Source organism: Sphaeramia orbicularis, chromosome 12, assembly GCF_902148855.1.
Source record: "Sphaeramia orbicularis chromosome 12, fSphaOr1.1, whole genome shotgun sequence".
Taxonomy (NCBI): Eukaryota; Metazoa; Chordata; class Actinopteri; order Kurtiformes; family Apogonidae; genus Sphaeramia; species Sphaeramia orbicularis.
Genome location: NC_043968.1, coordinates 75,495,289 through 75,511,314, shown reverse-complemented (window position 1 = coordinate 75,511,314; position 16,026 = coordinate 75,495,289). Strand labels below are relative to the sequence as shown.

Genomic DNA, 16,026 nt, shown 5'->3' with positions numbered 1-16,026 from the left:
ATGTACATGTATATAAGAATGACTACAAATAGAGAAACACATTTGTCATATTTAGCCATAGACCCCAAACATTTTTCAGGTAATTCTTTTAATAATCATTCTGACAAATACAGAACTTAATGAGGTTTCTAAAGTTTTTCAATTATTTTTTAATAACACAAAAAAAACCATTGCATAGTAGATGTTAAAGAAATCTTATTTAACATCAAAATGATCATTTTCAGTGCTTTATTTAAAAAAAAAATTCCATTACTCATAGGCCAAAACAAAGAAGAACAAGTCAAAACTATTTTATGTCAATTAACTTTTACAACTGAACCATTTACAATTCAACTGGGTTTTAAAGCTCATAAAAGCACTAATTACAAAACAAATGAACTCCTATACTGTTATAGCTCAAGTATAAACCGGTGGTGCTTGGTTTATGGGACTGTTTCTGTCTTGTGGGTTGTTGTGTTGAGAGTTTGACGCCTGTGTGTGTGTGAACACAGAGTGTGTTTTCAGTGTTTTACAGTCCTGTGTCAGATCTGCAGCGTCTGCCTCCGACTGCCTTCTGTTAGTGTTCAAATAAGAATTATTTTCCAACAATTCCTCCTTAATTTCCTTCACTTTGACTCCTGGTGTCTCAAAGTCCTCACTGTCGTCAGTCGCTGATAAATCACCTGTGGCGTCTAAAGAACGTTGACACATGAACTCCATCAACTCTGATGTAGGTTCGACACCAGAGAAGTCAGATGATCCTCTCACTGACACCTGGAGAATACAAACCAAAGAGAACGGATGAGGTTCACTTTCATCATGGACTCCAAGAAGACTCAACATGGAATCAACTGGAAGCTCAATGTAAATCAACCCTTTCATGCATAGTGGTCACTAGAGCGGACAGCTGTTCAAGGCTGTTCTCTTGTACAATACACTGTATTCATGGATTTTGTTTTATTTCCATATCAGCCAACACAGTGGATGCTTATACATCGTCCCATACACTGTAATTCAGATCATTACTGTAACTTTACTGTTCTTGATAAACCTGATCTGCAGTGACATGTTTGAGTGTAAATCAATTGTTATTTGTTAGACAAGAAGGGTTTTTTACCTCCGCCGAGGAGGTTATGTTTTTGCTAGGGTTTGTTTGTTTGTCTGTCTGTCCGTTAGTGTGCAACATAACTCAAAAAGTTATGGACAGATTTGGATGAAATTTTCAGGGTTTGTTGGAAATGGGATAAGGAAGAAATGATTACATTTTGGTGGTGATCGGGGATGGGGGGGCCACTGATCAGCCTTGGCGGAGGTCTGCGCTCTCCGAGTGCTTCTAGTTACCTCCGCCAAGGAGGTTATGTTTTTGCCGGGGTTTGTTTGTCTGTCTGTCTGTTTGTTTGTCTGTCCGTTAGTGTGCAACATAACTCAAAAAGTTATGGACAGATTTTGATGAAATTTTCAGGGTTTGTTGGAAATGGGATAAGGAAGAAATGATTTAATTTTGGTGGTGATCGGGGGTGGGGGGGGTGGTGGGGGGGGGAGGCGCAGACCAGAAAATTTCATCAAAATCTGTCCATAACTTTTTGAGTTATGTTGCACACTAACGGACAGACAAACAGACAGACAGACAGACAAACAAACCCTGGCAAAAACATAACCTCCTTGGCGTGGGGGGGCCCACGGGGGGGGGCCACTGATCAGCCTTGGCGGAGGTCTGCGCTCTCCGAGTGCTTCTAGTTTTGCATATTATCTCCATGAAGTGAGTAATTACTAGCATTAGAATATGTTAAAATGTGAGAAGACATCAGATTAGCAGCATTAAAAATGTTTTTATTTCATTGTTTTCGTATCACTCTCTGATATTGGGTTTTAAACACACATTTCTTTACTTCAAAAATTAAATGCATGGATATTTTTGTAACTCCATAGAAAAAAAAAACTCGATCGCATTGTTTTTTTTCATGGCTAAACACTGAAGAAAAAAAATCTTGACTAAGGTTCTCATAATTCGTGCATGAAAGGGTTAAAACGTGATCATAAGCCAAAAAAGGCTGGAACCACTGGGTTAAGAGAACTGTCCACAGCTTTGACTTCACATGGGCTTTTCCACAGCGTGACTGCAAAACTACAAGGTCAAGACGTCTGGGAAAGAACAGTAATACACTGCAATTGCTGCACTAAATAATAGGCTGATTAAGTAAGATTTGTGTGTTTTAAATTTGTAAACATTCCATCCATTGGGGTCCCAGTGGCCTCAGGATTACAGACCTGTGGCACTGACTCTCACATCATGAAGACCCTTGAGTTGGGGTGTAAGAAAATACCGGTTCTGTAATATATCGCAATATTTCATTTCACAATACTGTATCGATAATAAAAAGTACTGAATAGATATTTTTAGGTATTTATTCAAATGCAGATATTGTAGAGGTTCGTTTTTGTTTTTTTTGTTTTTTCTTTTTTGTTTATATTCTATTTGTTATTATTTAACACTCTTATTAAATAATGTCAGTTCCTTTGTTGGGATTGAACAAAAATAATCTTATGATGTTAGCTATGAACTAATAGAATATGAACATTTGAAGAGGATCTTAAACTGTAATGTCTGTAAAACATGATTTATGATTTATGGCAAGGCAAGCTTATTTGTATAGCACGTTTCAGCCACAAGGCAATGCAAGGTGCTTCACACAGGACATTGAAATAAAAAGAAACACATTTAAAACATTATAAAAGAAACATGTAAAAGGTGATTAAAAACAGCAAGTAAGAAAACAACACATAAAATCCAAAAAAATAAAAACACACACATATTAAAGTAAGAGTTGCAGTGCAGAGTTTCAAAAGAGAATATAAAATGTAAAAAGTCAAAAGCCTTTTAGTCAAAGGCAGCAGTGAACAGGTGAGTCTTTAACATTGACTTAAAAGAACTCAGACTCTCAGCAGACCTGATATTTTCTGGTAGTTTGTTCCAGATATACGGAGCATAGAAACTGAATGCTGATTCTCCATGTTTAGTTCTGACTTTTTTGGATTTTTATGATTTATTTGCACATAATAAAAACAACAAAACAAAAACAACATTCAAACAAGTAACACTATTGTGCAGGAGAGGTTAGAAGCCAAAAAAAAAGGCTTATATGAACACCTCCCCCGAAATGAACAATACACAAAAAAAATAATTAAAAATACAATATAACTGAAATAATAAACTCAAGTAAAAACAATAAAAATGTAATCCACATTACAAATCATCAAATACAAATCAAATGATATACAGCCTTACATTTTATCATGAATAAAAGTCCTTTTCAGATTCTTTTTAAACAATGATAAAGTAGATGTTGATAGAAGTTCTGGTTGTAGATTATTCCACAGATTATTCCACATCATTTAAGTTTTAACACAGGAAAATTTTGTGATATAGCATTAGATCCTGTTCTGATCAAATAAAAATGTGGTTAGTATTTATGCATTTTCTGGTGTAATTGAATTCTTCAAGGAAATAATCAGTTAAAAAAAAGAAACAAAAAATTGGCTTTTTAACAGTATCATGATATATCGTGATATATCGTATTGTGATCCTTGTATTGTGATTTGTATCATATAGAATACAGTAAATGAAACATGCTAAAAAAAAGACTGTATAAAACACTGTATATCAATATATTCATGTATTTATCATGATTAAATCCCATTTGTTGTTGTTTATAAGATCCAGGTTCTTTGTTTCATTCATTTACTGTGTTGTGTATTAAGTGTGAAATAAAAATACAGGGTGGGGAAGCAAAATTTACAATATTTTGAGGCAGGGATTGAAAGACAGTGTATGACCAATTAGTTCATTGAAAGTCATGAGAATTTATTTGCCACAAGAAAATGTACATAATAGAAAATGTTTTTATTCTATGTGTCCTCCTTCTTTCTCAATAACTGCCTTCACACGCTTCCTGAAACTTGCGCAAGTGTTCCTCAAATATTCGGGTGACAACTTCTCCCATTCTTCTTTAATAGTATCTTTAAGAAAGTCCACATTGCTGTGTGATGTTCTATTGGTAGCATGTTCTAAAACGCCCCAAATAGCAGAATCCAGAGGGTTTAGATCTGGGCTAGAAGGCGGCCATAAACATGATTCCCAAAAATTGCTAAAGTTGGATTTGTTGCTGTTGTCAACAAGTGTTTTGGTGTTCTTGTGTAAGATTTTAACTTCAAATCATATTTTACTGCATTTCTAACGGTCTTGTTGTCTACCTCAAGTTCAGTTGCCATTTTTCTCATGGATTTGGTTGGATCCTTTAGGATTTTGGATTTGAGAGCTTTAATAAAAGCTTTGGTACGTTTTTTGTTGCTCCCTCCACTTCCAGACTTTCTTGTAATAGTTTTGCTCATAGTCATTCTCTTCTTTCCATTATAAACAGTCTTTATGGACACTCCAACTATTTTTGAAATCTCCTTTGGTGTGACGAGTGCATTCAGCAAATCACACACTCTTTGACGTTCGCTTTCCTGATTACTCATATGGGCAAAAGTTTCTGAAAAGGTATGGATAATAGTGTTAGGTATGATTATGACATCAATATATGTTTGGTTTCAAAACAACTGACGTAGTGCCTGCTGAGAAAAAACAACTAAATGTTCATTGTAAATTTTGCTTCCCCACCCTGTATATAAATAAGCCTAAATGTTTGAGTGTGATTTAAATCAGACAGTGTATTTGTGACCCATCAGATTCTTTCTGTTAAACAGTATCACATCTACATTAACCCTTTCATGCATAGTGGTCACTCCAGTGGACAGTTGTTCTACAGCTGTTCTCTTGTATATTCATGGGTTTTGTTGTTTTAGTTCTATATCAGCTGACAGAGTGGATGCTTATGCACCATCCCATAACACTGACATTCATATAATTACTGTAACTTTGCTGTTTTTGATAAACCTGATCTACATGAATATGTTTGAGTGTAAATCAATTGCTTGTTTTTAATGCATGAACTATGTGCCAGTATTGTTTCATTCTATTTATTGTCTTTTACTCCTAGTCTGTTTCATTATTATATACAGCACTTTGGGACAGTAGTGTCTGTTTTTAAGTGTGCCATATAAATAAACCTTGACCTTGTTATTGTTATTAGACTGTAATTAACAGTTTGTTTGTTTTTTTTTTAAACCAAAAAGTTTTTTTTTTTTTTTGCATATTATCTCCATGAACTGAGTAACGACTAGTATTAGAGTTACGTTAAAATGTGAGAACACATCAGATTAGCAGCATTAAAAATCTTTTTTATTTCATAGATTTCACACAGTATGTCAGTAAATGCATGTTTCTTAGCTTCAAAAATGAATTGCATGGTGTCCAGCCAAGTGGACCTTTTTGCAACTCCATGAAAAAATAGGTTCATAAAAAAAATTTCAATTGCTTTTTTTTTTTTTTTTTTTTCATGTCTAAAGAGGAATAAATAAAGTTGGGGAAAAAAATCTTGATTAAGGCTCTCATAATTCATGCATGAAAGGGTTAAAATACCGTTGGGTCTGACTGTCCTCACATGTATACGGTACCTTGTAGGATCCGTGACCTGCCGTGAACCTCACCTGTCCTTGTCGAGTGTTTGCTAATCCTCCGCAGACGTTGCCATGGTCACTGAAGGTCCAGTAGTAGGCGTGTCCAGCACTACAGCCCCACACGGCCACGGGGACGTCTGCGCCATGAGGCCCGGTTGCTTGTGTGGACGCGGTACCGCCGTGCGTTAGCTGCTGCAGGTCTGGGATGAGGCTGCAGATGGTGCCGTGGCTGTGAGCCCAGCGAACCAGTTTACACAGACTGACAATGGACAGGCTGTCACTGAGGGTCTGATCCAGCTCAAACGGGACCGACACCTGGACCAGGGACACACATACAGGGCAAAACATGATGAGCTTATTTCTAATTAACATAGTAAAGTTTTGTTATGTATTTATTTTTTTTAACTTATATTTTATTGTTTCATTTTAGAAATATTACAACACAAACAATTAGAACATAGTGTCAGTTGCCGTCCTGTATATTGTCCATTTTTTCCATTGATCTTCATAAGTTGCTTGCTGTAGTCTTATGATACACTATATTGCCAAAAGTATTTGCTCACCTGCCTTGACTCACATATGAATTTCAGTGCCATCCCATTCCTTGTCTGTGGGGTTCAGTATGACGTGGGTCCACCCTTTGCAGCTATAACAGCTTCAACTCTTCTGGGAAGGCTGTCCACAAGGTTTAGGAGTGTGTTCATGGGAATATTGGACCATTCTTCCAGAAGTGCATTTGTGAGGTCACACACTGATGTTGGACAGAAGGCCTGGCTCTCAGTCTCCGCTCTAATTCATCCCAAAGGTGTTCTATGGGGTTGAGGTCAGGACTCTGTGCAGGCCAGTCCAGTTCATCCACACCAGACTCTGTCATCCATGTCTTTATGGACCTTGCTTTGTGCACTGGTGCACAGTCATGTTGGAAGAGGAAGGGGCCAGCTCCAAACTGTTCCCACAAAGTTGGAAGCATGGAATTGTCCAAAATGTCTTGGTATGCTGAAGCATTCCCAGTTCCTTTCACTGGAACTAAGGGGCCAAGCCCAGCTCCTGAAAAACAACCCCACACCATAATCCCCCCTCCACCAAACTTTACACTTAGCACAATGCGGTCCGACAAGTATCGTTCTCCTGGCGACCGCCAAACCCAGACCCGTCCATCAGATTGCCAGATGGAGAAGCACGATTGGTCACTCCAGAGAAGGCGCCTCCACTGCTCTAGAGTCCAGTGGCGGCGTGCTTTACACCACTGCATCCGGCGCTTTGCATTACACTTGGTGATGTATGGCTTGGATGCAGCTGCTCGGCCATGGAAACCCATTCCATGAAGCTCTCTGCGCACTGTTCTGGAGCTAATCTGAAGGCCACATGAAGTTTGGAGGTCTGTAGCCATTGACTGTGCAGAAAGTTGGCGACCTCTTCGCACTATGCGCCTCAGCATCCGCTGACCCCGCTCCGTCAGTTTATGTGGCCTACCACTTCGTGGCTGAGTTGCTGTCGTTCCCAAACACTTCCACTTTCTTATAATACAGCTGACAGTTGACTGTGGAATATTTAGGAGCCAGGAAATTTCACGACTGGATTTGTTGCACAGGTGGCATCCTATCACAGTTCCACGCTGGAATTCACTGAGCTCCTGAGAGCGACCCATTCTTTCACAAATGTTTGTAAAAGCAGTCTGCATGCCTAGGTGCTGGAATTTATACACCTGTGGCCATGGAAGGGATTGGAACACCTGATTCTGATTATTTGGATGGGTGAGCCAATACTTTTGGCAATATAGTGTATACGTAAGTCTCTCCATGTTGTGAATTTCTTCCACAATGTCTCTCCAAGTATTTAGGGTAGGGGGGGGGTCCTCTTTGCACCATTTTCATATGATGGCTTTTTTAGACAATGCCAAGAGGATTTTAATCAAATATACATCCTTACTCAGTATGTCCTTTCCTGTTAAATGACCCAAATATAATACAGAACATGTCCTTGATAGTTCGTATCCCAATATTTTTCCAAGCTCTTCGCTGATATTATTCCAATATTGGGATAATTTTGTGCACTGCCAAAAAACATGCGCATGACCCACATCCTGCTCACTGCACAACCTCCAACAGGGCTGAGGTAATGAAAGTGAAGCCTTTTGGATCTTTGGTGTTATACAAAATCTCATTATGTTTTTCCAACAAAATATTTTCCAATTTCTAGAATTAGATGTAGTCACTTGAGTTTCACATATTTCATACCATGTATCATCACTTAATTTATACAGAATCTGAAGTGATTTCTGATCAGATTCTGTATAATTCATTGATCTTAAATGAGGTAAGATCAATGAATTATACACAATCTGATCAGAAATCACTTCAGATTCTGTATAATTCATTGATCTTACCTTATTTAAGTTACTGTTTGGAGGTATGGGGAAACACATATACAAGTTCATTACATAGAATTTTTATATTGCAAAAAAGAGTAATAAGAATTGTTCACAATGTTGGTTTTCGGAAGCACACAAATCCACTCTTTTTACAATCTAAAATTTTAAAACTCATTTACCTTGTAGAATTCAAAACTATTCAAATAACATATGAAGCAAAAAACAATTTACTACCTGGCAATATTCAAGAAATATTTTGTGAAAGAGAGGGAGGCTATGATTTACGGGGAAAATTTAATTTAAAGATTCATAAAGTATGCACTACATTAAACAGTTTCTGTATAACCATTTGTGGAGTAAAACTGTGGAACAAATTGTGTGTGGAGATAAAACAAATATCAAACATAATTCAGTTTAAAAAAAGATATAAAGAATTGATTCTTGAGAGGTACAGTATTTAATAATGACAATGAGGCCTGTTTGTTTCTGAATGATGTTGTATTGATAAATCTGCTGTAATTATTGAAGAAAATGTTTGATTTGATGAGTCTGTTTTTATGACTGTACTGCCATGAACATACTGTTGTGGATAATTCAGTTACTGCATTATGGATTGTTGCAGTTCGATGCTAAAATTAGGGAAATAGTATAGGCTGATTGCTGTATAAAGTTAACAATAAAGGTGTAAAAGCACTGAGGGGTAGGATTAAATAAGTTTATACTTCTTCCTACTCCTTTTCGACCATGCAAAATTCAGACTTGTATGTGCTTGAAGATAGATTCTGTCCATTTAAATGTTATTTTGTTTATGTCTAAATTTGCTTTGTTTTGCTTTATTTTCTTTGCATGTTCGAAATAAAATTTAAAAAAATGAAAAAAAAAATTTAAAAAAATGAAATGAATTCTACCAACAGTTCTTTTTTCCATTTATCTCTAATATACAGAGTTGAAGTTTTCCTGTTCGACACCAATCCCTGATACAGTTTGGAGATTACTTTTCCTCCTTCGTTCTTATACGCTTTACCTACAATTTCAGTGATCTGGTTTATTTTACCTGGGAGGTCTGGTCTTATCTCTTTATGATAATGGTCTCTGATCTGAAGGTACATAAAGAAGTCACGATGTTCTAAGTCAAAGTCCTGTTGTAAGTTTTGAAGAGTTTTGTTAATTTTAAACATCTTGTTACTGGTATTATTTGGGCGAATGTGGTATATGATATTCTGTTCATGCTTTCTTTTCTTATACTCATCATTTAATAGGTCTTATGTATTTTATTGTATTTTTTTGTAAATTTGTTTGTTTTGTTTTTTGTTTTTAGTAGTAGTAGTAGTAGTAGTAGTTTATTTCGAGCACATAGAATCATCAGATAACAAAGAATCATACAACATGGTCAAAACAAATAAATAAATTTTAAAAATTTTGCGCTCGAAAAGGAGTGGGAAGAAGTATAACTTATTGACTCCCACCCCCTTTTTACAAACTAATAATCAAACTAGATCCGCTTCCTTTGCTTTAACACACATTTTCCTCTCATTTTTTCTCTCTCTTCTGCCCAGTTTACTCAGTTGTAGTTGTAGTTATTGTTACCATTATAATTATCACTATGGTTGTTACTGTTTGTATTGTTGATACTTTCTTGTGAGGGTCTTCGCTACCTTCTTCTTTTTCTTGCCCCCCCACCCCCACCCCCCCATGTCAGGTCTGGCATCGAAAAGTGGTTCAACAAAACTCATAATAAACACAGTGGAATATCATGGGGAGCTTCATATACTTTATGCAGTTTCCCTTGGCAAATCAAATTAGTTCAGCACCAAAAGGAGCCAGACTACCATTCTGCTGTTAGAATGCTGGACAAGACAAGTTTAAAAAAAGAAAAAAAGAAATAAATACAATTTTAAACATCTCCTTAGGTTTGTGCATTCATGGGGATTCATCCCCTTAGTCCAGTGGTTCCCAACCTTTTTTGACTCGTGACCCCATTTTAACATGACACATTTCTGGCGACCCCAGACATTCAAAACGGAGACTTTTTTTTTTTTTTTTTTGGCTAAAATTTTGTTTTCGATCATGTAATAGTTTGCTGTACTATGTTGCAAATAAACATTAATTTTAGAGGACATTTAGTCTATATAATGTATATTATTCTGGATAGAGGCAGAAAAGCCAGGTGTAGATTACTGCACAAAGGGAGAATATGATTTTCCTTGCTCAGGATATGTACAGTCAGTCCAGCTTGGATTTCCAAGGCTGACAATTAATACTGAACAAACAAGAACTCAAACTATGGATTATGAAAGAGCTGCAGCATCTGAAACTGACCACAATGAACATTTGACAGATAAACAGAACCACAGTGCTTCAGTTTCACACTCACAGTTTGTCATGTCTTTTATGGATTGGAATAGTCTCTCCCAACTCACCATATATTTTTTATTAGTAAGGTTTTTTTTTTTTTTTTTTTTAATTTTTATCAATTACTGGAAATTTCAGGCGACCCCATTTGAATTCAAGGCAACCCCATGTGGGGTCCCGACCCCAAGGTTGAAAAACACTGCTTTAGACTGATAGAATATTTGACTTTTATTAGAATAATATTTATTTAAAAGAAATAAGCAAGATGTATATTTTCACATAATATCCACACATACAGTAGTTGAACCTAAGACACCAGGGCTGGCTCCACCTGTGAACCTAATGAACACATTTTCCATTTGAATAATTCCCACATGTTAGATATTAATGTATTTATTCATGTTATATTTCAAAGGGTTCTGTGTAATCTATGTAATAGACTGGATTGGATTTATTGTACAGTGCATATTAGAAGTATTCCAACCTCTTCCCACTAGTTGTGAGGCTTATGCTGCCTTCATATGCGACTGGGAAGATGATAGTTTCCACTTGTGAATTCAAAATTACGAGTGTGTTGTGTTCAAGTGCTTTTGTTTTTGTGGCAAAACAAAACAAAAAAAATCTCACAAACAATTTATCGTGACCTGCCACTTGGGTAAAACAGTTTTGGAGTTTTGGATGTGTTCATTCATCTGCTACAACATTAAGTTTGCAAATTGTGTGTGCTATAAATTAGGGCTGTCCGCTGCCAATCTGGTATTTTTAGAAGATCGGATTGGATTTAGTCACAATATCAGGGCCGGTTCTTGGGGGTGGGGGGGGTGGTAAGCAAACATCCTGCCCCTTACATGAAAGTTTCCAAAGGTGGGGAAAAGCTGCACAACAGCAGGAGGTTTAGAGGAACTAGTAAAGCATCTGTAAGTGTCACTTTCATTTTAAGGTCTGCGGGTACTCATTGTAGTGATGCGCAAGTCGTTTTTTTTTCAACCAGACCCACAGAAACCCTGATTTTACAATATATATGTATAAATAATTGTCAGTACTTTATAGAAACTTGTTTACACTTTAATATTGAAAGGGTTTATTTGTAAATTCTTGTCAAAAAGTAAAATGACAATTACTATAATGACTTTCTTTTTTAAAACAACAAAAGGGGAAAACATCAATGAAGGTGCAAACTTTTACAGACAGTGTTCTTCAAATACCTCTCTGAGAGCCTCCTCCTCCTCTTTGTGATCTGGATCATCATCAGGACACATTGTTGTACCATAAGACATTCTCAGAGCCGTTCTCTTGGAGCTCCTCCTCTTTGCCTCCTTCCACTTCATTCGCTGTAGGTGTTGCTCTGTCTTGGTTTTCTGTCCAATCAGCTTCTTCCTTCCTGTCTGGATGTCTCTCTTCCACCTCTCTTTCTCCTTCTTTAGGTACTTCTCTCTCCTCTCGGGGTCGGCATTGCGTCGGGCGCGATAAAGCTTCTGTCTCTCAGCCCCAGACAGTTTTAGAGGCTCGGACTGCAAAGACAGTATTATCCCCGTTATGTGATAGAGACGACCACAGCTACAACAAACCAGGAATCCAACAGTCACTGGTCACTAGGGCTGTGTATTGGCAAGAATCTGGCGATACGATACAAATCACAATACTAGGATCACGATACGATATATCACGATATATCATGATACTGTTAAAAAGGAAATTTTTTTTGTTTGTTTCTTTTTTTTAAATGATTATTTCCTTGAAGAACTGAATTGCACCCAAAATATGCACAAATACTAAACACATTTTTATTTGATCACAACAGGATCTAATGCTATTTCACAAAATGTTCCAGTGTTCAAACTTAAATTCTGTTTTACAGACATTACAGTTTAAGATCCTGTTCAAATGTTCATATTCTATTAGTTCAGAAGTAACATCAGAACATTATTTTTGTGGAATCCCAACAAAGGTACTAACATTATTTAATAAAAGAGTGTTAAATAATAATAAATAAAATATAAACAAATAAGAAAAACAAAAATGAACCTCCACAATATCTGCATTTGAATAAATTCCTAAAAACATCGATACAGTACTTTTTAATATCGATACAGTATTGTGAAGGGAAATATTGTGATATATTGCAGAACCGATATTTTCCAACCCCCCTACTGGTCACTACAACCATTATACGGTGAAGTCAAGGGAAAGTTTACATCTGGTCAAACTTATTTAATTACAATAATCTACACCAAACTCATATTTTCAGGAAAATGTATTTTGAAATGTAATTTGAAATTGTCAAAAAAATTTTTGAGGAGTTTTATGAGTGTAAATGTTTGTAAAGTGACACAGTTTTGTGCCATCATTCTGGGTTCATTTCATAAACTCTCATAAATAAACTACATTTATTAAAATACACTGATATTTGACTGTTACATTATTTTCAATTCAATTCAATTTTATTTGTATAGCCCAATATCACAACAAGGTTATCTCAAAGGGCTTTACAGAGTCAGTTGGATGTAAACAACAACAGTCAAATAAACAGCAAGAAAATGAGTATTTATGTCATATTCTAAACACACAGTGTTTAACATTAATAAATGCATATGTCTATGCAAAATACATGTGAATTTGATGTTAATATTATTACCTCCGCCAAGGAGGTTATGTTTTTGCCAGGGTTTGTTTGTTTGTTTGTCTGTTTGTCTGTCCGTTAGTGTGCAACATAACTCAAAAAGTTATGGACAGATTTTGATGAAATTTTCAGGGTTTGTTGGAAATGGGATAAGGAAGAAATGATTAAATTTTGGTGGTGATCGGGGGTGGGGGGGCCCACGGGGGGGCCCATTTCCAACAAACCCTGAAAATTTCATCAAAATCTGTCCATAACTTTTTGAGTTATGTTGCACACTAACAGACAGACAAACAGACAGACAAACAAACAAACAAACCCTGGCAAAAACATAACCTCCTTGGCGTGGGATGGGGGGGGCCACGGGGGGGGCCACTGATCAGCCTTGGCGGAGGTCTGCACTCTCCGAGTGCTTCTAGTTTGTATGTTGTAAATATTGTATAAAAATGTATATGATGTTAATAATTGAAATAAAAAATGTTGAATTTGATATTTACTTTTGTTGTCCATCTGTGATGCTGGCATTTGTCAAAACTCTATTTAGGTCTGATCAAATATTTTTTTCCTCTAACAAATTATTAGGTTGTAAAATAGAGGGTTTAAGGCAGGGGTGTCAAACTCATTTTAGTTCAGTTCCACATTCAGCTAAATTTGATCTGCAGTGGGCCGAACCAGTAAAATAATAACATAATAATATATAAATAATGTCAACTCCAAACTTTTCTCTGTGTTTTAGAACGAAAAAAGTAAATTTACATGATGAAAAGGTTTACATCTGCAAACTATCTTTTCAAAAGATGTGAATAACATGAACAAACTGAAAAAATAAGTGTCATTTTAACAATATTCTGCTTCAGTTTATCATTTACATATGTACATTATAACTTACAGATCACAGTGGATCTACAAATACACAAAATATTTAATATCAGGCAGAATCTTGTTAAAATTGTACTTACTTCTCTTAAGACATTTTAGGTTGTTAATATTTGTTCAGGTTATTCACATTTTTTGCAAAATTACATTTTGTTTTAGTGTAAATAGATGAAAATATTTGCATTTTACAAAGAGAAAAATTTGGAGTTATCATTATTTATATATTATTATGATAGTATTTTACTGAATCCTGCCCACTTGAGATTGAATTAGTCTGAATGTGGAACCTGAACTAAAAGGATTGTTATTATCAGTGTAATTTTTGCATTTCACAAATTCATCCCAAGGGCCAGACTGGACCCTTTGGCCGCATGTTTGACACCTGTGGTTTAAGATATACACTGAATACATTTGAGGATGAAAAATATAAAATATAAAAATAGGAAATGTGCAATCATCTAATAATATGACAATAAAGTAGCTTTTTTTTTAGGACAACAAACATTTTTGGTACCAAATATGAACATGTGACCAATATCAGTGGGTCAGTGAGCCCGTTTCCATTGCACATCTCAGAACATTAAAGTCCAAACTGGTCCAAAACACAAACCTGTGTGTCCATGTGTCTTTTCCAGTCCAGTCCTTGTCCATTGTCCAAACCTAAACTCTTTGTCTAGTCTAGTGACAGTAGATTGGTTTGGTGGACGTCCCTAAAATGAGTCCAGGGTGCTCCAACCATCAAACATTAGTTCCACCTGATACATGTTCTAACCCAGTGGTGTCCAACCCTGGTCCTCCAGAGCCACTATCCTGCATGTTTTAGATGTATCCCTCTTCCAACACAACTGATCTAAATGATAAACTTATCATCAAGCTCTGCAGAAGCCTGATAATGACCTGTCTGATGCACTGGAAGAGGGAAACATCTGAAACATGCAGGACAGTAGCTCTGGAGGACCAGGGTTGGTGACACCTGTTCTAACTTCAAGAAGAAGACGAAAAAAAAAAAAACACCCAGTAGTGATCACATGACCCTCCTGGCAAGCCTTCACATCTCCCCCAGTTTGAGACACACTGCAATAACTCCATAAACTCTGTTAATCTTTAATATCCTGTTAAAAGCTAATGTTGAAATAGAACACATTTAACCCATGTGTTAAATCCTGCACATCTTAAAGGCTGTAACCCACAGGTGTCAAACATGCGGCCCGGGGGCCAAAACCGGCACGCCAAAGGTTCCAGTCTGGCCCGCGGGATGAATTTGCAAAGTGCAAAAATTACCCTGAAGATATTAACAGTCAAAGGCATCAGACTAAACAATAATAGCATAATAACCTACGAATAATTACTCCAAATTTTCTTCTTTAATGTGAAAATAATAATAATAATAATATGACATTATTCCTATAAATAGTGGCAACACCATTTTTTTCGCTTTGATTTATTGCAAAGAACATAAAATTCTGATATCCTTTAACAATAAAATGTCAATAAATGGAACAAATATGAACAACCTGGAATATCTAAAGAAAAAAAAGTGCAATTTTAACACATGTTTTGCGCCTTGGTAGAGCTGATCTGTAATGCACATGTGTAAATCATAAATTGAGGCATAATATTGTTAAAACTGTGCTTATTTCTATTTCTTTCTTTCTTTTTTTTTTTTTTTTTAGATTATTTACATCTTTAATGTTTTTGGTTAGTTTTTAAAATGTAAAAAAAATTCAGAACTGAAGTTATTTAACCCTTTCATGTATAGCAGTCACTACCGTGGACAGTTCTTCTCCAGCTGTTCTCTTGTATATTCATGGGTTTTGTTGTTTTAGTTCCATATCAGCCAACACAGTGGACGCTTATGCACCATCCCATAATAATACACTGACATACAGACCGTTACTGTCACTGATGTAACTGATACTGTAACTACACAAACCTGATCTGCACTAACATGTTTGAGTGTAAACCACTTATTTGTGAGACAAAGTTTTTTTTTTTTTTTTTTGTGCATATTATCTCCATGAAGTGAGTAATAACTAGCATTAGAATATGTTAAACTGTGAATAAGCATCAAATTAGCAGCATTAAAAATGTTTTTATTTCATTGTTCTCATATCACTTTCTTACAAAAGAGGATGGAAAAACTGGAAAAAAATAAGGTCCAATATATATATTTTTAATTGTTAGTCTGAGAAAAGAGTCAAAATTCTGTCTTTTTTTCCCCCACAGAATTCTGACTTTAATCTCAGAATTCTGACTTTTATCTCAGAATTTT

The 16,026-nt window shown here is 36.0% G+C and overlaps 1 protein-coding gene across 3 annotated transcripts in view; it reads right to left on the bottom strand.

Annotated features, from left to right (window-relative positions):
- Nucleotides 1-56: 56 nt before the first annotated feature.
- The window catches only part of LOC115430449 (uncharacterized), a 16,860-nt gene continuing 890 nt past the window's right edge, over nucleotides 57-16,026 (bottom strand). For 2 of the 3 annotated variants that reach the window (XM_030150458.1, XM_030150459.1), the window contains exons 2-4: nucleotides 11,467-11,772; nucleotides 5,536-5,853; nucleotides 57-753 (exon numbers count right to left, since the gene is read on the bottom strand). In XM_030150458.1, coding sequence (XP_030006318.1) covers nucleotides 397-753; nucleotides 5,536-5,853; nucleotides 11,467-11,772 — 981 coding nt within the window. In that variant the 3' untranslated portion in view covers nucleotides 57-396. The remainder of the gene's footprint in view (nucleotides 754-5,535; nucleotides 5,854-11,466; nucleotides 11,773-16,026) is intronic. The other variant, XM_030150461.1, reaches the window with a different exon arrangement.